Source organism: Sprattus sprattus (assembly GCF_963457725.1).
Source record: "Sprattus sprattus genome assembly, chromosome: 11".
In the NCBI taxonomy this organism is placed as follows: domain Eukaryota; kingdom Metazoa; phylum Chordata; class Actinopteri; order Clupeiformes; family Clupeidae; genus Sprattus; species Sprattus sprattus.
Window position 1 is genome coordinate 32,165,614 of NC_137909.1, and position 22,478 is coordinate 32,188,091.

Consider the following 22,478-nt stretch of genomic DNA (forward strand, 5'->3'; position numbering starts at 1 on the left):
TTACTTAAGTGGGATTGTTGATGTTGTACTTTTACTTTTACTTTAATTTCCCTGGGTACTTGTACTTTTACTTAAGTACTAAACTGCAGTACTTCTTCCACCACTGATTATTAACCAACAGTATGATAATCAGTATGGGTATGATCTTAATAATTAGAATAATCACAAGGATATTCATGATAGTAAGATGTTAAAATTACGACCACAGCATGAGCAACACCAATGACATAGATTGCAGTAGTTCTACACACAATGGGTAGGGGATTCCCCAAAGGCTGTCTCCCAATCCCCTGGATCATTGCAAAAACAAACTCCAAACCGAGGTTGAGTAAGTGCGCATGTGTCAACCAGTGTCAAGTAGAGGTCAAGATTTCAGCTGAGACGACCTATCTCATCAGCAAAAATGTGTGCTGCATTAGGCGTACATTGAGAACCATGGGCACCCCAAGACAGGGGGGGGGTAGAAGATTTAGGGCGACATCTACCGTTTATAAGCCATTTTAATATTTGTATCGTCAGTACTGTCTCGAGACCAGTTTGTGCTGTTGGTATCGCACTGACTGAATAAACCTTTTTGCTTCACACTCTGCCGGCCTGCTGGACTTGGTGAGTATTTTCACCACAAGTAACGAGAACTAAAAGATTTAACCAGATCAGAAGGCTGTATATTTTTCCTACTTTCAAACAATAAATCTGACACGACAGTTCATGTTTGGGTGTGACAGGTCTCTCTCTGAGCTTGTAGGCTCTTCTCTGTCAGAGTATATACACCTGAACAACAGACCAGTGTCCTACAGGGTTCAGGGGTTAGTGGTGGTGTTTTGCTAACCTATAAGGCCACTTAAGGGTGGAGCATAACAGTGTTCATTAACGTTGCAAAAGCATTGTGATAAAGCCAGTTTGGATCCAAAAGCACATGCCAGCCATCCCAGCCATCTGGGTAAGCATTCACACCATAACTCAAAGAAACTAGAATTGGATTTTATAATATAAAACACAAATGTATCAGCTGTATTTCACAGTCAGTCACTCAGTCACTCACTCTCACACACACACACTCACACTCTCACACACACACTCTCACTCACACTAACCCTAGCGTCTCACTCTAACGTCTCACTCTGGTCTCTGTGGAGCGGATCAAAGAGCAGTGTGGAGGAGGTGCAGGGGAGGGGGCCTTATCTCCAGCACTCCCTACCTGAAAAGTACTGGCATCAGCTGTATTATAAGCACAGATGGGCAGCTCATCGACCCCTGTTGTTGACCCCTGTTGGAGACCCCTGACAAAGACAGTGCTGCACTCTGACACGTACCGCAGGAATACCCCACTATGGGAACCTGAGGCCCATGGGCTGTTAGTACTTGTTAGGGCTCGTTATGGGCTGTCAATACGGGCTAATAGCAGCTTTATCCACGAGTGCAATGTGTTCAGAGGGCATTTTCTCTCATTGAAAGGCAACACACACTCATCACACAACCAGTCACAGCGAATAAGGGATCGCTTGAAAGGTTTTGAGGTTTTGTCACATACTGTTTACCACTCTACTGATGGAAACATGAATGATCCTTTCCTCACATGACTTGAGTCTGATCTCTGAGTTCACCCAGCAGCACAATGCCTCAACACCACGACCACTTCCCTATCATTCCATCCTCTCCATGGCAACTTTGGAGTAAACAAGCCAAACACAGAGACAAACAAACAAACAAACAAAGACGCAGACAGACAAACACATAAACAAACTGAGGCCCAGAGGGAGAGTCTCATCTTACCTGCGTCTCGACCCGGCGTCTCGCTCTGACTGAACTCTGGTCTCTGTGTCTCGACCCGGCGTCTCACTCTGAGTTAACTCTGGTTTCTGCATCTCGACCGGGGTCTTACTCTGACAGAACTCTGGGTCTCGACCCGGCGTCTCACTCTGACGGAACTCTGGGTCTCGACCCGGCGTCTCACTCTGACTGAACTCTGGTCTCTGTGGAGCGGATCAAAGAGCAGTGGGGAGGAGGTGCAGGGGAGGGGGCCTTATCTCCAGCACTCCCTACCTGAGAAGCACACTGGCATCAGCGGTATTATAAGCACAGATAGGCGGGCAAGCACGCACGCACACACACACACGGGACCAAGTGCTCGCCCTCTCACACACACACACACACACACACACACACACACACATACACGTCCCACAGAATTGCGTGTGCATACTGAAATCCTGACACAGTCACAGCAAAAACACGTAAAGGCACAGAATGCTTTGACATAGGAAAAGTGTGTGTGTGTGTGTGTGTGGGTAATAGGTGGATTGCGTTGTCATGGTAACAACTCATAACATCCCACAAGTTATTTCATAGTTTTAAAGTTGTTTCTCAACGATAATCCATTTATTCAGCAGCATTAATCTCATCACATGTACGGCCACTTACAGCTTGACATGTGCCACATACTGTAACCATCACAGGTATGGATAGAGCTGAACCCTAAAGCACGACAACAAGAAAGTCAGAGTGTAGAGAAAGTCAAACATGGAAACAGGGTCAACTTTGTTGGGTTCCGTTGCATTGCGTTTTATGCATTGCTTGAGGCAAGAGTTGATAAATGTTCAACTTTTCGAGAGGAATGGGTCAGCCAATCAAATTAACTGACAGCACAGGCGCTAGCCAAACAGATTGTGTTTAAGAGCGGGAAGGTCAAAAAAAAAGATAGCTGACCAAACTCTGTAGATGGTCATATTTGTACTTAAAAGTTGTTTTGACTTTTTTTGCTTAGATTTTTTAAAAGTTACAGAAAAATAGATACTGTACAATGTACAATTTGTGTCTGAACCACCTATCTAATGTTAGCATGCTACTACTCACAAAGGTAAACAGCTTGCTAGCGGCGTGATTGGTTTGTTGACCTGTCAATCTCACTATAACGTCTCTGTTATCAACACAACCCCATGCGCCAGACTCCTCCTCCACCATCCGTTGGATCAACGCATTCCAACGCATACGTGTGAGTCCAGTGTCATCAGGCAAAACAGGGCAACAAAACGCAGGAGAGCAAAACACACAAGCCAAACTGGCAGGGAACAAGTGCAGGAAGACAGGTATAAATACTGAGGGACTAATGAGGAGATAAGCTGCAGGTGAAGAGATGGGCGGGGAATACCAGGTGAGAGGGATGAGTTGATTGGATGCGTGAGGCGTGTGAGAGTGGCAGGATCTACAATGACAGGAGAGATAGTGATAGACATTAGAGCACACACACACACACACACACGCACGCACACACACACGCACACGCTCACACTGACACACAGTTCATCATCCCCCTCTGCCAACTTCGGCACTGCTGCCCTGTGCCAGGCTCTGGCGACAGTGCTGCTGCTGGTGGTGCTTCTGGTGTTGCTGCTAGCGGCACACCGGGTGGCGCTGCTCGTGTGGCATCTCCATAGCACGGCTGCCTCCCCCGTTCCATCTCCAGCTCATCATGAAAGTTGTTGAGCTGAACTTGGACACCTCCCCACCTCTGTTCCTGCTTGCAAGCATCACGTTCCTGGGTCTGCAGGGACTTCTGCAGGAGGCTATACAGGGGTGTGAGGTGAAGCTCCTCTATCTGTCTTTCCCCGACAGCTACAGGCTCTACCTCTCCCCCTCTGGCTCCTTCATCCTTTTCCTCACTTGGCGGAAATATGTCATCCTTGACCAACCGTATGAACACCATGCTTTGGCTTTGACGCACCGTCTCGTCCTCTTAACAACAAACTCATTATTCACACATTCATATCTGCAACACAGACACTCACCCGTGACCCGCCCCCAAACACCCACCCACCACTCACACAGACAGACAAACCCTCCCCTCTCTCAACACACACACACACACCACACACACAGACCTAGGGCCAGTCTCGTCAGACCCTTCCTCTGTCCTCTAGGAGGCGCCACAATCCCACTTCTGACACCGAGTGTGAAAAGAATGTGCCTTGCGCTATCTCCCACACCAGGATGGTGGCCCTAGGACTTCCAGAGGTCTTGGGTGAGGGTGTGAGGAACACGGCAAAACAAGTTGAAATATAGTGAAATTTGGTGGGAGTTTATTTACAGTGCAAAAACAATGATGACAAAACGGTCAACAAACACACTTTGAGCGAACAAACAAACAAAAAACAACCAGAAGGTTGTTCACCATCAATGCACAATTCTCTATCCAAATCACAATTCCACATACTTGCCTTTTAGTCTACCAGCTCTCCAGACTCCCACACTGTAGTGAGAAAATGTAGAGCTTAAATAAAGCCTTCCAATTAGCCTGATTGGAACATACTAATACAGAGAGGGGAATACCCTGCCTGTTCCTACAAAGCTTAACATTGGAACAACATGACATGATCCCCGCACAAATCATTCCCTTTCCCCCATTCCAATCATGCATTCAACTATACAATAAGTCATGCAAGTGTCCAGTGCTCAGGTTTGTTGGGGGACGGAAAGTTCGCCGGACCAGGATGCGTGTGATGTCAGTGCTTGTTTGTGTGGTGCGACAATGTATGGATTAACGGCTTGAAATTGGTTATGGAGAGGACACAACTGGTACCTAGATGATCGCTATGATGGTGAATGGTAACTGGGTGAGTAACAGAGGGATTTGTGAATTATGATGGTTGGGTGTTGGAACGGAGACACAGGCTATGTCTCAAACCGGACACTTTACGAAGTACACTGCAATACAGTGAAAGACAAATGAATATAAAATTATATTTGAGTAATAGGTTAATCAATGCTATGCAATTCCTAGCGTGCAACTTATAATATATCAACTCAGATGTGTATTTAAGCTAAACTGATGACAATGGATTATAACTTCCAACTTAATGCACTAAAGGTTAGCTTATGCTGACACCAGCACACATAATATCAATTTGCACTTTCAAAGCAAATCTAGCATTAAATAAACAAAGAAGGCCAGCAAATGTGTTTAAGATTATTGTTCACAAACTGATGAACCAACAGTGCATCCAAAGGCATGAAATCTAACAGAGGAGTAACAATATCAATAAACAGAAGAACATCAACTAATACACTTCCTGAACTAATGGTGTTGATGACATCATTGATAAACAAAGACTCTTAAAGAGACAGTGTACATTAACCACACACTGGGTATGTACGGATGAGACACGTCCCTTTGGTGGAAAAGATCTCAAAAACGTTGATTCTGAACAGTCTATTAAGAGAGCATGTTCAGCAATATATGATGGCATCACGCTGTGTGTGCTTATTTTGCTAGCTAACAGCTACTGTTAGCGACCTGGCTAACGAATACATCGCTAACGAAATCAGACTATTTTTGTTTATCAATCATGGCATAATTACATAGTACACTGTTTATTTCTCAGTAACTTTTTCAAAAAATTACCAAAAAAGCAAAGAACCATACATCGGTGAATACTTTTGTGGGGCTTCAACGATTCCATCCGCCATCTTTTTTTTAAATTTCTCTCTGGTTAGGGATGGCGCACAGAGTTATGGGTAATATCTGCTGCCATTGAGACATCAAGGAAGCTCAGAAGCTCTCTTGAAAATGACCGTTATGTGACGTGTTTCAAGGTTTCTTATTAAAGCGGAAGAGAAGGTTTAAGACATTTCTGACAGTCCATGCTCTCTTAATAGGAAGGAAGGAAGGAAGGAGGCATTTTAAGCCATTCGGACACAGCCACTGACAGCATCCAGGTTTTGACAGATATTCATACAATCTCAATAATAGTCTACATCTCCACATGGCTACATATATCACAAAACAATAACAATCCCAAGTAGCCTATTTATACAACAGATATGGATAATCCTACAGTTTCCCCCCAGTCCATATCTCCATGCGTGAACATGATTGAGAGAGACTGGTCCTGCTCTGTCTGCTGAGTCCATGCTGCTTGCTGTCAATCATCACTGGCTGATCAGAACACGCCTCCACTCTCCATTCATCTCACTGTCGTGCTCCCCTCAGGAAGAGGCTGTTTGCTGTGTGCTGCTGAAAGCTGAGAACATGTTCATGATCCTCCCCAGACATTCTGCAGGAGAGATGCTGATGTGTGTGTGCTGGATCCCACCCTGTCTTCATGAGCTTCTGGACCACAGACCCCATCCAGCTCAGGGCCTTGGCTCTACACACTGCTGCTCACCAACACCTTTTGCAGGATAAAGGAGAGAATACAATAATCAGTCTGATCTGGACCACAGACCCCATCCATTTAATTTCTGTCGTGTAGTTAATTTCTGTGAATTTCTAATTTCTGTAGCCTTGTCATCTGTATGACAAGGGAAAAGACAAAAAAAATCAACCAGTCTCCATGGCAACTATCTCCCACTGACCCAGACTGCATGAGAAACAGACTGTTGCTCTAATCTTTCTAAAGATTTATTTTTGGGCTTTTTGCCTTTAATCAGATAGGACAGTCAAGGTTTGGACAGGAAATGAGGTGGAGAGAAGAGATGAGGAGTGGGATCAGGAAATGACAGCGGATCGGATTCGAACTCGTGTCCCCGCGGGCGTTCAAGACCGTATATGGTCGGGGCTACTGCTTGCGCCACACCATGCCCCCCGGTTGCTGTATTCTGACATCAGTAACAGCAGCCATGATAAACACACATTCACACATTAAACACACTGCAGCAGAAACAGTAAGGGTTGAGCTATCCAATCAGATGAGAAGAGAGTGGCATCTGGTACGACCAATAGAGATGGCTGCACATTGAGAGAAAAATAGGCATGAATAGAAAAAGAGGTGGGGGAAGGAATGACAGTGACAGAGAGAGATATGGGCCAAAGGTCAAGGTCAAAGGTCACAAACAAACAATGATGAGTAAAAGATGACAAATAACCAAAGGATGAGATGAGATGTGAGACAGCCCTGAGCTGTAAGGTGTAAGACAGAGAAAGAAAGGGGGAAGAACGACGGAGAGTGAAGGATGAAAGAGGGATGAGCAAAAGCAGAGGACCACAGAAGAAACAGACAGAAGAGAGAGAATCTGGAGAACAGAAAATAAAAGACCGACATCCATGTTGGGTCTAATGTTATAAAAACCTGAGTGAGATGGTAAGATATTTACTCACAATAGTTCCTCCAGTTTATAGTGGGGGTCCTTCACTAGAGCAGAAAGCTGCTCAACATCTGATGCACTCAGGTTATTGTAGTTCAGGTTCAGCTGTGTGAGTCTTGAGGAGTGTGAGGTCAGGGCAGAGGCCAGATAGGAACAGCTCTTCTCTGACAGGATACAGTTACCCAGCCTGGGAGAAACATTATGATACATCTGAATATGAATCATCAATCCTCTATCCCCCCACACACACTCAGGCATACAATCACACAAACAGACACAAACACTCAGGGATACACCTACACACTGATAAACACACACACACAGGGATACACATACACATTTATAAAAACACACCCTCAGGGATACACATACACACTGATAAACACACACACAAACACAAACACAAACATGGAACTCAGGGATACAAACACACATACAGACACGCAAACACTCAGGGATACACATACACACATACACATATACACACAAACACACACACACACACAAACACAAACATGGAACTCAGGGATACAAACACACACACAGACACACAAACACTTAGGGATACACATACACACATACACACTGATAAACACACACACACACACACACACACACACGCACACACACACACACACACTCAGGGATACAAACAAACACACACAACCACTCAGGGATACAAACACACACACAAAAAAAAACATGCACTCTGGAATACACACACAAACACAGATATACACAGACACATAGGGACACACATACACACACACACACACACACACACAGACACACACACAGGGACACCAAAACACACACACACACTCACAGGAACACCAAAACACACACACTCAGGAATAAAAACACACACATGCCCAGGGGAACAAACTCACTCACATAAACACACACACACAGTCATGGATACACACACACACACACGCGGATATACACACACACACACACACACAGGGACACCGACACACAACGACACACACAAACACACACACACACACACACACACACACATTCAGACACACACAAACACACACACTCAGGGATACACACAAACACACACTCAGGGATACACACACACAGAGATATATGCAGCCACATAGGGACACACATACACACACACACACACACACACACACACACACACACACACACACACACACACACACACACAGGGACACCAAAACACACACGCACACACACACACTCACAGGAACACCAAAACACACACACTCAGGGATACAAACACACACATACCCAGGGGAACAAACTCACACACATCAACACACACACACACACACACACACACACACACACACACACACACACACAGGGATACAAAGCCACACTGACACATACGCACAGTCATGGATACACTCACACACACAAAGATACACACACACACACAGGGACACCGACACACACACACACACACACACACACACACACACACACACACACACACTCAGGGACACACACACACACACACTCAGTGATACACACACACACAGAGATATATGCAGCCTAGGTGCTCCTGAATCCCTGTCTCATATAACCACCAAAGGAAAAAACAGCAACATACAATTCATTCATTAAACCAAAAATACCTTTATACTATTAGAATTTCACCTTCCTGCACATATTACATGAAATGATGCTTACTGTAGTTTCTCCAGTTTGCAGTTTTGATGAGAAAGAGCATAACATAGAAGTTTCACTCCTGAGTCTCCCAGCAGCCTATTGCCAAACAGGTTCAGCTGTGTGAGACTTGAGGAGTGTGAGGTCAGGGCAGAGGCCAGATAGGAACAGCTCTTCTCTGTCAGGTTACATTCACCCAGCCTGAGAGAAACATCATGATACATCTGAATATTAATCATCAATCCTCTATCCCCCCACACACACTCAGGGATACACACACACACACAGACACACAAACACTCAGGGATACAAACACACAAAGAGACACAAACACTCAGGGATACACAGACACACATGCAGACTGATAAACACACACACAGGGATACAAACACACACACACACACAAACACACTCACACAAAAACACAAACATGCACTCTGGGATACAAACACAGATATACACAGACACACACACACACACACACACACACACACACACACACTCAGGGATACAAAGCCAAACACACACTGACACATACACACAATCATGGATACACACACACACACACAAACACACACACACACACACACACACACACACACACACACACACACACACACATAGGGACACCGACACACACACGCACTCAGGGATACACACACACACGCAGAGAGATACGTATATGCAGCCTAGGTGCTCCTGAAGCTCTGTCTCATATAACCACAAAAGGACAAAACACCAACATACAATTAATGAATTAACACATTCTTTAATTAATTAAACAAAAAATACCTTTACACTATTAGTATTTCACCTACCCACACATATTAAATGAAACTATGTAGTATACTTACTGTAGTTCCTCCAGTTTGCAGTTTTGATGAGAAAGAGCAGAACATAAAAGTTCCACTCCTGAGTCTCCCAGCTGGTTATTGTTACCCAGGTTCAGCTGTGTGAGACTTGAGGAGTGTGAGGTCAGGGCAGAGGCCAGATAGGAACAGCTCTTCTCTGTCAGGTTACACATAAACAGCCTGGGAGAAACATTATGATACATCTGAATATTAATCATCAATCCTCTATCCCCCCACACACACACTCAGGGATACAAACACACACATACACACACACACACACTCAAACACACACACACACACACACACACACACACACACACACACACACACACACACACACACACACACACACACAGGGACACCAAAACACACACACTCAGGGATACAAACACACATACCAAGGGGAACAAACTCACACACATCAACACACACACACACACACACACACAGGGATACAAAGCCAAACACACACTCACACATACACACAATCATGGATACACACACACACACACACACACACACACACACAAATATAGGGACACCGACACACACACGCACCCACACGCACTCAGGGATACACACACATATGCAGAGAGATACGTATATGCAGCATAGGTGCTACTGATTGCCCCACAGGTGCAGCTGTGTGAGACTTGAGCAGTGTGAGGTCAGGGCAGAGGCCAGATAGGAACAGCTCTTCTCTGTCAGTTTACACTCATCCAGCCTGGGAGAAACATCATGATATATCTGAATATTAATCATCAATCCTCTACCCCCCCACACACACTCGGGGATACACACACACACACACACACACACAAACACTCAGGGATACAAACACACATGCACGCACACACGCATGCACGCACGCACGCACGCACGCACGCACACACAGATATATGCAGCCTAGGTGCTCCTGAAGCTCTGTCTCATATAATCACCAAAGGAAAACACCCACATACATACAGTTAATTAAACGAAAAATACCTGCACAATGTAAGTATTTCATTTCACCCCCCCACCCCTCCCCACCCCCCCCACACACACACACAGTAAGACTTTGCAGATGTTATATATACACACAGCTACAATAGGAAATATTTCAGCCCGTCACATCAAAAGATGTTAGTATCTTACCTAGCCTTTAACATCTTCCACACTTACGAACCTGCCCTTTTATTAGTTATTTTCCCCAGCCAGTTTGGCCCACCCTGGTGGTGGGTGAGTTAAATTGTTTCAGTGTGATTGTCACGCCTTTTCTCGTTTGGGAAATCTAGGTTGCCATTGGCCGACCCCCGGTATAAAATGCTTCCTCATTGCCTCCCGTGTGAGCACGCCTGAGGGATCGCCATTCTGGAGAACGCCGTCGGTTTTGAGATTGAGCTACTTGTGAACATTCGGGTGTGACAAACCCCTTTGAGTTTGTCTGCTCTGCCTATTTTGTGGTATGGTTGTGTTTAAATTGTTTGATTGTGTTTGCAGGCTGTGTTAATTCTCTCTCCTTCCAGGTGGCAGTGATCAACCACCTGAGGGGGCGTGTCCCTAACCTATAAAGAAACCGGCAATTCCTTGAGTCGGAAGAGGTCGGCAGAATGAGAGAAAGAGAGCAAGATGGCAACCTGTTGACTGCATGTACTGCGAGAGCAGACTTCGATTGCATGCATTGGCTCTTTGTGACAACTTGTACTTTTTATTGGAAATTGGAACTTTGTGTGAATTGGACCGGTGTGGTAATTTGATGATTTAAACCTTTGTGTTTTTGATAAATTGGTGTATTTTACGTTCTTGTAACAAGGCCAAGAGCCAGCTTTGTTACGACGGGCCTTTGGCCACCCTGACTCCGCTGGACCGTCGCGCAGCCTCACCGTGCTGCCTGGCCCCAGCTTTTTCGTGGACTTGGATTTTTCGTTTGTGTCTGCCTCACTGGCATTTGCTTGCCCGACCAGCTGCTTGGTCACACGTGTGGTCTCTTTGGACCCCTTTCTGAGCTAGGGGTAATAAAACCCTCTTCGAGCAACGGTCTCTGTGTCTGTATCAATCTCTGCGACAAACTTGTACGTAGTTCGTAACACACATACATAGACTCACACACACAATCACACACATATACAAACACTCACACACATATACGAACACACACCCACACTCACACACATGCACTTAAAAACACACGCACACAACGTGACATCAGGACAGAGGCCAGATAGGAAAGCACTGGCCTAACAGGTATGCGGATGTTGAAGACTCTAGAGATGCTCTCGCTATTCCATGGCAGTGATGCAGACAAGCAGCCATTTCAAGTGCATTAGGTGCAGGTGCTGCAGTAAGCAGTAGCTCACAAGACATATGCTGGGTTCAACAGTAAGCAGTAGCTCACAAGACATATGCTGGGTTCAACAGTAAGCAGTAGCTCAAAAGACATATGCTGGGTTCAACAGTCAGCAGTAGTTCACAAGACATTTGCTGGGTTCAACAGTAAGCAGTAGCTCACAAGACATATGCTGGGTTCAACACAACGATAAACCCAACCTGGGAACTTTCTACTTCTGAAAAAATATGTGTTCGCCTGATCAGCTATAAAAACAATACAGTACAGATTTACGCAGGAACATCTGCTGTCTCACCTGCATGACCTCTGAAGTAGAGACTGAGGTGTAGGGACTGATGGCACCATTCACACATGGACACACACACACACACACACAAACACACACACACACACACACACACACACACACACACACACACACACACACACACACACACACACACACACACACACACACACACACACACAGTATGTTGCCAAGCTGATGTGGATTTTGTGACCATTGGCACCAGCTTCTCACACACAAACAACAGAGACCTTTAATCCATATTGTACCGTTGGTAGAGATGATCAGGAGTGTGTGCTCTACCTAGAGTGGATAATTAGTTTATAGACTTAATTCATTTACCATATTGATGATGTGTCGTCTACTGAAAAACAGCACTCCCCCACACACACATGCACACACACAGTGTTTTACTCACTCTGCTGATGTGGAAGATGTGACCACTGGCATCAGCTTCTTCAGAACTTCATCAGGACTAAGGAGTTCAGTCAGATCTTCCTCAGGTGTCTTTATGTACTTCTGCAGGTCAAACTCATCCAGCTGCTCTTCTGAAATCTTAAACTCAAATCTCCCAGTCCTCCACTCTCCTGTTAAGAGCATGTGTACAGACAGAGTCCCTGATCTTCTGTCAATGACCTCCACTACAGCATGGTGATTCAGCTCATTCAGACAGTAGAACAGGTTAATCTTTCTGTCTGAAGTATCATGATCTCTGATCTTCTGTTTAACATACTGGACTGTTTGCTCTGAGCTCTGTGACTGGCTTCGTGTCTTTGGTAGAAGGTGTCTTAAGAGATTCTGATTGGACTCCAGTGAGAGGCCCAGAAGGAAGCGGAGGAAAAGGTCCAGGTGGCCGTTCTTACTCTGTAAGGCCAGATGCACAGCAGTTGTGTGTAGCTCATTGAGTGTTGCAGCTCTGAACAGAGTAGAGAGCTGAGAGGTTTGCTGTTGGTCAGGCATGTTTCTCTCTCTGTTACTGAAACAGATGAACACATATAAAGCTGCAAGAAACTCCTGAATGCTCAGATGCACAAAGCTGAACACCTTCCCCTGGTACAGCCCAGACTCCTCTCTGAAGATCTGAGTACACACTCCTGAGTACACTGATGCTTCTGTTACATCGATTCCACACTCTCTCAGGTCTTCCTCATAGAAGATCAGATTGCCCTTCTCTAGCTGTTGGAAAGCCAGTTTCCCAAGTTTGAAAATCATCTCTTCGTCTCTCTCTTTTCTCACTGTGTACTTTTCATTCTTTATGCTTGTATGAATGATCAGGAAGTGTGTGTACATTTGAGTGAGAGTCCTTGGCATTTCTACACTCCTCGATTCATCTGATGTTTTCTCCACAACAGTGGCGGTAATCCAGGAGAAGACTGGAATGTGACACATGATGTAGAGGCTCCTGGATGACTTCAGGTGTGTGATAGTTCTGCTGGCCAGGTTCTCATCACTGATTCTCTTCCTGAAGTACTCCTCTTTCTGTGGGTCGCTGAATCCCCTTATTTCTGTCACCTGGTCCACACACCTATGTGGGATCTGATTGGCTGCTGCTGGTCGGGTGGTGATCCAGAGGAGAGCAGAGGGAAGCAGATTCCCCTTGATGAGGTTTGTCAGCAGCACATCCACTGATGCTGGCTCTGTCACATCACAACACCTTGGGTTGGAGTCGAAATTTAGAGGAAGTCGACACTCATCCAGACCATCAAAGACGAACATGACTCTGTGCGTTGAACTGGTGAAGATTGCTTGATTTTCTATTTCTGGGGAGAAGCGCTTAATTAAATCCACCAGACTGACTTTTTGGTCCTTCATCAGGTTCAGCTCTCGGAAAGGGAGAGGAAATATGAAGTGAACGTCCTGATTCTCTTTCCCTTCAGCCCAGTCAAGAATGAACTTCTGCACAGAGACTGTTTTTCCAATGCCAGCCACTCCCTTTGTCAGCACTGTTCTGATGGATTTGGGTCTATATAAAGGTGTAAAGATGTCACTGCATTTGATTGGTCTGCCTTGTGCTGCTTCTCTCCAGGATGCTCTCTCTATCAGTTTGACCTCATGTTCATTATTGACCTCTCCTCCTCCCCCCTCTGTGATGTAGAGCTCTGTGTAGATCCTACTGAGGGGTGTGGGGTTTCCCTGCTTTGTGATTCCCTCAGTCAGACACTGAAACTTCGTCTGAAGATGGGATTTGTGGATCTGCTGAATTTCAACATTTACTGAACCAGGTTGGTCTCTGTGAGTGAAAACAAGAACAAATATTAAATAACTTACTATAATGTCAGTTTGCACAGGTGTCAAGTCAAGCAGGAATGTAGTCTGTATAACTGCCACTCTGTCTGAAGAGTTTTCCCCTAATGTAGTCTATATAACTGCCACTGTATCTGAAGAGTTTTCCCCTAATGTAGTCTTTATAACTGCCACTCTGTCTGAAGAGTTTCTCCCTAATGTAATCTATATAACTGTCACTCTGTCTGAATAGTTTTATATGAACTTCCCTCAGCACTGTGTCCCCCTAATGCTCTTCTCTCTCTTACACAGGAGGGCTGCTGGATTTACGCTTGACGCTCCAGATTATTATTATGTCACTTTAATGACTTGTTATTCCTCTGCACATAAACATTTAAACACACCTCAGGATGTTGGTGATTGCCAATTTATGTGCAAATTTCTACGAATGTGACATATTCATGTTTGGTCTTGAATTGATCCTTCTGATGTGGTCACTATTCTGATCATGGTTTCATTCTGAAGTACCTGCCATAGCTGTGTAATTAGACTAGTCCCACAGTAACCTCTGCCTGGGAGAATGTTGTTTTGGCCTGTGGCAAATGCATAGCAATGGGTCTTCAGGGACAAAACCGAGAATTAGTTTGACCAATTTAGAGTATTTGGGCTTTCTTTCTCTTTCGTCTTCTTCTCTTTTCCTGCTGCTGTTTCTCCTCTAAAATAATGTTTTACTATATTTCAAAATTTGGTAGATGTAATTCTTTCAATTCAATAAGTTGGAAACATTTTGTCTACCCGTAGCATCTTTTGCAAACTGGTTTGGACAGAGTTGTTATTCCTTGTTTTCAGTACTGCATTTTTAAGTACAGAGAAATGTACTGAAATTGTTCAACAAGCATTAATGAGTAAAAAGCTCTATTTCACCTACCCAAACACACATATACACACACACATACACACACACACACACACACACACACACACGGACATCTGTATCTGAAGTATGTGTAAAACAAAAACAAAACAAAAACACGAAGGTGAAAATTACCAAAATCATATTTTTAATTGTCTGCAAAACTTTGCCATAATATGTTATGCAATTTCAAGGAATATTACTGATTTACAACAATTCAATGAAAAATACTTATTTGAATTCAAATATTTCCACATTCAAACATTTCTTTCTTTAACTCTATTAATTTACTTATGAAGCAGAGATGACAAGTCAGCCTCAGGTGTACCTCATACTGCCACCTTCTGACAATATGGTGGTACTGCAATGATCAATACTACATTTTGAAAAAACTACAAAATAACTGAAATGGTTCTCAAGATCAGTTCTAGGATTTCACCCTTAGGGGAGTGAGCTCCTTGTGACACTGAAGGTTCACATTGTCAAAGAATGAATGTTGTCCGTCTCCTTTAATATCTAGATGGATACTAGATATTAAAGAAATATTTTGAACTTCCCATCTCATATAAATATCTAGAACAAAAAAAACTAGTTAACACCTTTGGTACACTTTTATACTTCAGATTTACTTCAAATGACTGTATGGATGATTGTATTTCCGGTGGAAAGTCCTAATTACAACTCACCTCTGACCAGCAGGAACACCTCCTTCTGCAAAGCGAAGTGGAGGATCCATGGACTGGTCACTCTTCATGGACACACAGCTCGGTACGGGAGAGTGTGATCTCTTCTGCAGGGTGAGGCTATATTTTACGCAAACACACACAAACAAAAACACACAAACACACCAACACACAAACACACACCAGCACAAACCTATTCTGATTATTGATAGGTGTTATTTTCTCCAGGCATGCTGATAGTTCTTTCAGGATCTTTTTTTCACACAAAAAAATGCATTTGTTAACTCTCATTAGAAAGAGTGGTTGTATTTGTTAATTGCATATAGTCTGGGAGAGTTATGAAAAATGTGTGTAAACAAAATACCAAACTGTTAAGTTTTACTTTTGGGATTTAGAGATTTCAAAGAACATCTCTGTTTGATTGAACACCACTTGAGACCTTTAGCCAAGTCTGGTATACTTGGTCGGACATAATTGTCATACCTATTGGTGCTCATCAGCTGATGAAGTGGAGTTGGATTCAGTTTAATTTTGCTTGCAGCTACAGACTTACATAAATCCTTCAGGATGACACTATTCTAGTTCTAGCATTTCACCCTTAGGGGGGCTCAGGTGCTTGTGACAATGTGAAGGTTAATATTGTTAATACATTCATTTTGTCCGTCTCCTTTACAGGTCATTCATTTTGTATATGAATAATGTTTACTTTTTAGGGCTGAAGAAAATTTTTAAATATATTGAACTGTCCGCCTCAAATAAATGTCTTGCTCAAAAGACAAGTCAAACACATTGTACACTTTTATACTTCAGATGTACTTCAAATGACTGTATGGATGATGGTATTTCATCATTACTACTCACCTCTGACCAGCAGGAACACCTCCTTCTGCAAATTTAAGTGGATGATCCATGGACTGGTCACTCTTCATGGACACACAGCTCAGTACGGGAGAGTGTGATCTCTTCTGCTGGATGGAGCTGTATTTTCCACACACACGCGTACGCGCACACAGACACACACAGTCACACAGACACACACAGACACACACAGACACACACACACACACACACATACACACACACACAAACACAAACACCTATACAGGTCATACATTCTGAAAACATAAACGGTTTACTTGTCAGGGCTGAAGTCCCAATACAAATACAAAATGTAATACAAATAGAATTGCCCATCTCATATGAATTGTCTAGCATATAAAACAAATCAAAAAACTTTGGTACACTTTTATACTTCAGGTGTACTTCAAATGACTGTATGGATGATTGTATTTCCTGTGTAAAGTCCTCATTACTAATCACCTCTGACCAGCAGGAACACCTCCTTTTACAAAATTAAGTGGAGGATCCATGGACTGGTCACTCTTCATGGACACACAGCTCGGTACGGGAGAGTGTGATCTGATCTGCTGAATGGAGCTGTATTTTCCACACACACACGCACGCGCACGCGCACACACACACACACACACACACACACACACACACACACACACACACACACACACACACACACACACACACACACACACACACACACACACACACACACAGAAACCTTTACAGGTCATACATTCTGTATACATATAATGTTTACTTGTTAGGGCTGAAGTCCCAATACAAATAAATAAAAATAGACCTGCCCATCTCATATGTATATGTAGCATATAAGACAAATCAAACACCTTTGGTACACTTTTATACTTCAGATGTACTTCAAATGACTGTATGGATGATTGTATTTCCTGTGGAAAGTCCTCTTTACTAATCACCTCTGACCAGCAGGAACACCTCCTTCTGCAAAGTTAACTGGATGACCCATGGACTGGTCACTCTTCATGGACACACAGCTTGGTACCGGAGAGTGTGATCTCTTCTCCTGGATGGAGCTGTGTTTCAGGCACACACACACACACATACACAGGCACACACAAACAAAGACGCACACACACACACATTCACCCACACACACACAAACACACCAACACAACAATATCAGCAGTATAGGTAAAAGCAAAGAAATCACTACGGTCAAAATTAACTAAATCCTAGTTTTGGTTCTCAAGATCAGTTCTAGTATTTCACCCTTAGGGGGGCTTTGCTCTGTATAATGTTTACTTTTCAGGGCTTAAAGTAACAGTATGCATCAATTATACTTCAGGATTAGGGTTAGGATAAGCAGTTTTACCTTAAAATAACAGCTTGAAAAAAATTGGGGCGCTACAATGACAAAGAATGACTTTTAATATGGAGAATCGCCTCAGTGCCATTGCCATACCAGGGTCTGTAGGCTTATAACTGCTAAATGTAGGATTGCCTGACGCTGCCCGGCTTTCTACTGTCTGCCGAACTAGTAAGTTGCTTGATGTTTGACTGTGTTAGGACAGTTGTTGAGTCATAAAGTCAAAGTCAGCACGTTTCCATTTCTTTAGTTTAGCCGCTAGCATAGCGTTAGCGAATAGCAATTGATCCGGAATGCTTCTTTAAGCCCAAATACAAATATGTAGAACCGCCCATCTCATTAAAATATCTAGCATAAAAGACAAGTCAAACTCGTTATCAGCAGTATAGGTAAAAGTATAAAAAATCACTATGGCCAAAATGACCCAAATCCTAATTTTTGCCTACAATATTTTGCCATAATATGTGGAAAGTCCTCATTACTACTCACCTCTGACCAGCAGGAACACCTCCTTCTGCAAAGTTGACTGGATGACCCATGGACTGGTCACTCTTCATGGACACACAGCTTGGTACCGGAGAGTGTGATCTCTTCTCCTGGATGGAGCTGTGTTTCAGGCACACACACACACACATACACAGGCACACACAAACAAAGACGCACACACACACACATTCACCCACACACACACAAACACACCAACACAACAATATCAGCAGTATAGGTAAAAGCAAAGAAATCACTACGGTCAAAATTAACTAAATCCTAGTTTTGGTTCTCAAGATCAGTTCTAGTATTTCACCCTTAGGGGGGCTTTGCTCTGTATAATGTTTACTTTTCAGGGCTTAAAGTAACAGTATGCATCAATTATACTTCAGGATTAGGGTTAGGATAAGCAGTTTTACCTTAAAATAACAGCTTGAAAAAAATTGGGGCGCTACAATGACAAAGAATGACTTTTAATATGGAGAATCGCCTCAGTGCCATTGCCATACCAGGGTCTGTAGGCTTATAACTGCTAAATGTAGGATTGCCTGACGCTGCCCGGCTTTCTACTGTCTGCCGAACTAGTAAGTTGCTTGATGTTTGACTGTGTTAGGACAGTTGTTGAGTCATAAAGTCAAAGTCAGCACGTTTCCATTTCTTTAGTTTAGCCGCTAGCATAGCGTTAGCGAATAGCAATTGATCCGGAATGCTTCTTTAAGCCCAAATACAAATATGTAGAACCGCCCATCTCATTAAAATATCTAGCATAAAAGACAAGTCAAACTCGTTATCAGCAGTATAGGTAAAAGTATAAAAAATCACTATGGCCAAAATGACCCAAATCCTAATTTTTGCCTACAATATTTTGCCATAATATGTGGAAAGTCCTCATTACTACTCACCTCTGACCAGCAGGAACACCTCCTTCTGCAAAGTTGACTGGATGACCCATGGACTGGTCACTCTTCATGGACACACAGCTCGGTACAGGGGAGTGTGATCTCATACTCAACCTTGACAAACATCTGTTTAGGACAAATGGCCATTACATATACAAATGTATTCAGGTGCAAGTCATGCTAGCAGGTTGTTTTCCCACTAATGGAAATTGATATTAATATTAATAATATATTGTACGTACTATAATATTGTAATATATTTGTACTTGTACCTCTTTTTGAGAAAATAAATGATGCTCATTATTTGCCTTTTATTACCATTTACGTTGTTTTACTTATTTTACTCACTTAAGCTGATGAATGAAATGAAAGATTTACTACACTAATTAACAATCAAAAATGGAACGTAAATAAACACATTTGTATGTTAATATATTAATTGTATTGTTGTTGTTGTTGTTGTCTTACCCCAGAGGCTCATTATCATGGTTCTCTTCTTCACTGGAATTCATCTTGGGGCAAATACACCCCTTTTCCTGGGACATCCCTCTCCTGGTTTTATACTGGAGATTGGGAGAGGAAGACAGACATACAGAGTGTCACAAAGTGTTACCAAAACTAAGAAAATAGAGAATATTACTCCAATTCTCAGGTTCTTGCTGGCTCCCAGTTAGATACAGAACTGAATTAAGAGTATGACTTCCTGATAAGTCACTAAATGGTCAGGGTCCTAAACATGTATATATATGAAATGTTTGCTTAATATAAGGGTCTCTTAGATCTGCATGAGCTGATCAGTAAGTGGTGCCCAGAGTTGAAACTGAACAGGGTGAGATGTAATTTAGCTGCTATGCTGCCCACTGCTGGAACCAGCTCCCCATGGGGATCAGATCTGCCCCAACGCTAACCTGTTTTAAAAAGAAGATCAAAACCGCCTTATTGTCCACTGCCTTCAATGAATCAGTTGGCTTTATGTTTTGTGAACACACACTAATGTACTGCTATTATTGTTGTCTTTGTAATACTTGCACAGAATCTGGACCTTTGGCCTCACTAATCAGAGATCATGCACTGATGCATGTCTTCAGCTCCTCACTAATCAGAGATCATGCACTGATGCATGTCTTCAGCTCCTCACTAATCAGAGATCATGCACTGATGCATGTCTTCAGCTCCTCACTAATCAGAGATCATGCACTGATGCATGTCTTCAGCTCCTCACTAATCAGAGATCACTCTGTCCTGCTCTCTCTCCCTCTCTCTCAATCACACACACAGAAACACACATAGGCTACTCGTACTTAAAGGCTGAACCATTTTCACACAACTATACCTGAGACAAACCAACACAGCGATAACAGTAAAGCTACTTTAGATGATTTCCTTTCATGTTTGCTCTTAACTGCACTCTAGTGGACAGGGACTTCTAGTGCACTACCTGCCCTTTCCCCTACTCTGGCTTGTGTGTGTCTGTGGAGGTGTGGCAGCTCTCTCTGGTTTGTGCTGCTTGTGAGTCTGTTCAATCTGTGGTGTTCATGCAGCTCTTATGCAGTGTGTTTTAAAAAAACAAATAAAGGAAAATCAAACATGAACACATTCAGCATTGATGGTTCTGTCATGGCTAGTCATGAACAAAGACAACATTTGGTCACTCACATTCACATGTTCTGAAATCACCATGGGCCAAGTCATATAGTCATATAGCATTGTTATTTACCTTATATTGATAACAAAAGAAGAATCTTCTAAGATCTTCTAGTAGAGAAAAAGATATCCGGCAGCCTTGTGGTCATAAGATCAGGTCTATTTCAGCTCCACTGGTTGAAATGTACAAAAAACAGGTCCTTGATAAACTGGTTTAACTGGTTGAAGATTTCTAAATGTTCAGACTTATAAGTAAACATGCATAACCATAAAAACACATCCACCTCCATCAACATATAAAAGTACATGCAAATAAACAGATGTTACCTTAAAATGCATACACATACTGAGACATAAACACACATAGATAAACACACATACACACACACACACACACACACACAGAGAGAGAGAGTACGCCATAAATTAGTCAATAAAGGTGTATCTTAATCCCCAAATGATCTCACCTGATTCTTTGTCAAGTGTAATCTCGCTTTAAAACACACAGTCCTGCTTCTTCTTTGTCTCATATATCCGGAGCATTGTCCGACATTTGGGAGATTATCCTTCCGAACACTGTGTGCCTTCAGACTAAGTCTGTTACTTTCTGTTTCTCAAACAGGTTCTGAAATACCTTAACTCTACCTGTGACCTCATCCATTGTGTGTGTGTGTGTGTGTGTGTGTGTGTGTGTGTGTGTGTGTGTTTGTTTCTGTGTGTGATGCCATAGCATACAAACTAGGTAGCACTTTACAGATATATCATCCACTTCACTGACCAGATGGATATCAGAAAATTCTTTATGATAGGTGGCAGCTCCACCCAGTCAGATGAGAGAGAGAAGCAGAAGACTGAAGGGGACGCTGTGATGGAGTGAGTGGTCTACAGGCCCCTGCTGGTCAGTATCAAATGAGAGTTCTAGTGCTGCTGATCATCATCATATGAGAGTTCTACTGCTGCTGGTCAGTTGCATATGAGAGTTCTACTGCTGCTGGTCAGTTGCATATGAGAGTTCTAGTGCTGCTGGTCAGAATCATATTTGAGTTCTAGTGTGGCTGGTCAGTTTCATATGAGAGTTCTAGTGTGGCTGGGTCAGTGGCTGAGTTCTAGTGCTGCCTCTCTTTGATGTGGGGTGTCCTGAATCCCTCTCAGTCAAATCAAAGCCAAGTCACTGACCTTGAGCTGCAGACTTAAGAGTCTCCAGGCAATGTGCACATCGGATGCCACAAAAGGG

At 43.2% G+C, this 22,478-nt stretch overlaps 1 protein-coding gene across 1 annotated transcript; it reads right to left on the reverse strand.

The window, feature by feature from the left end:
- Positions 1-6,554: 6,554 nt before the first annotated feature.
- On the reverse strand, positions 6,555-20,112 carry LOC308372464 (NACHT, LRR and PYD domains-containing protein 3-like; the record flags this gene model as incomplete). The annotated part of the gene is made up of 9 exons (XM_080847617.1): positions 6,555-6,594; positions 7,094-7,195; positions 8,752-8,928; positions 9,582-9,758; positions 12,615-14,426; positions 17,806-17,922; positions 18,705-18,821; positions 19,604-19,726; positions 20,069-20,112. 9 exons carry the CDS (start codon positions 20,110-20,112, stop codon positions 6,555-6,557), a joined length of 2,709 nt encoding a protein of 902 aa, XP_080703743.1.
- Positions 20,113-22,478: the final 2,366 nt, after the last annotated feature.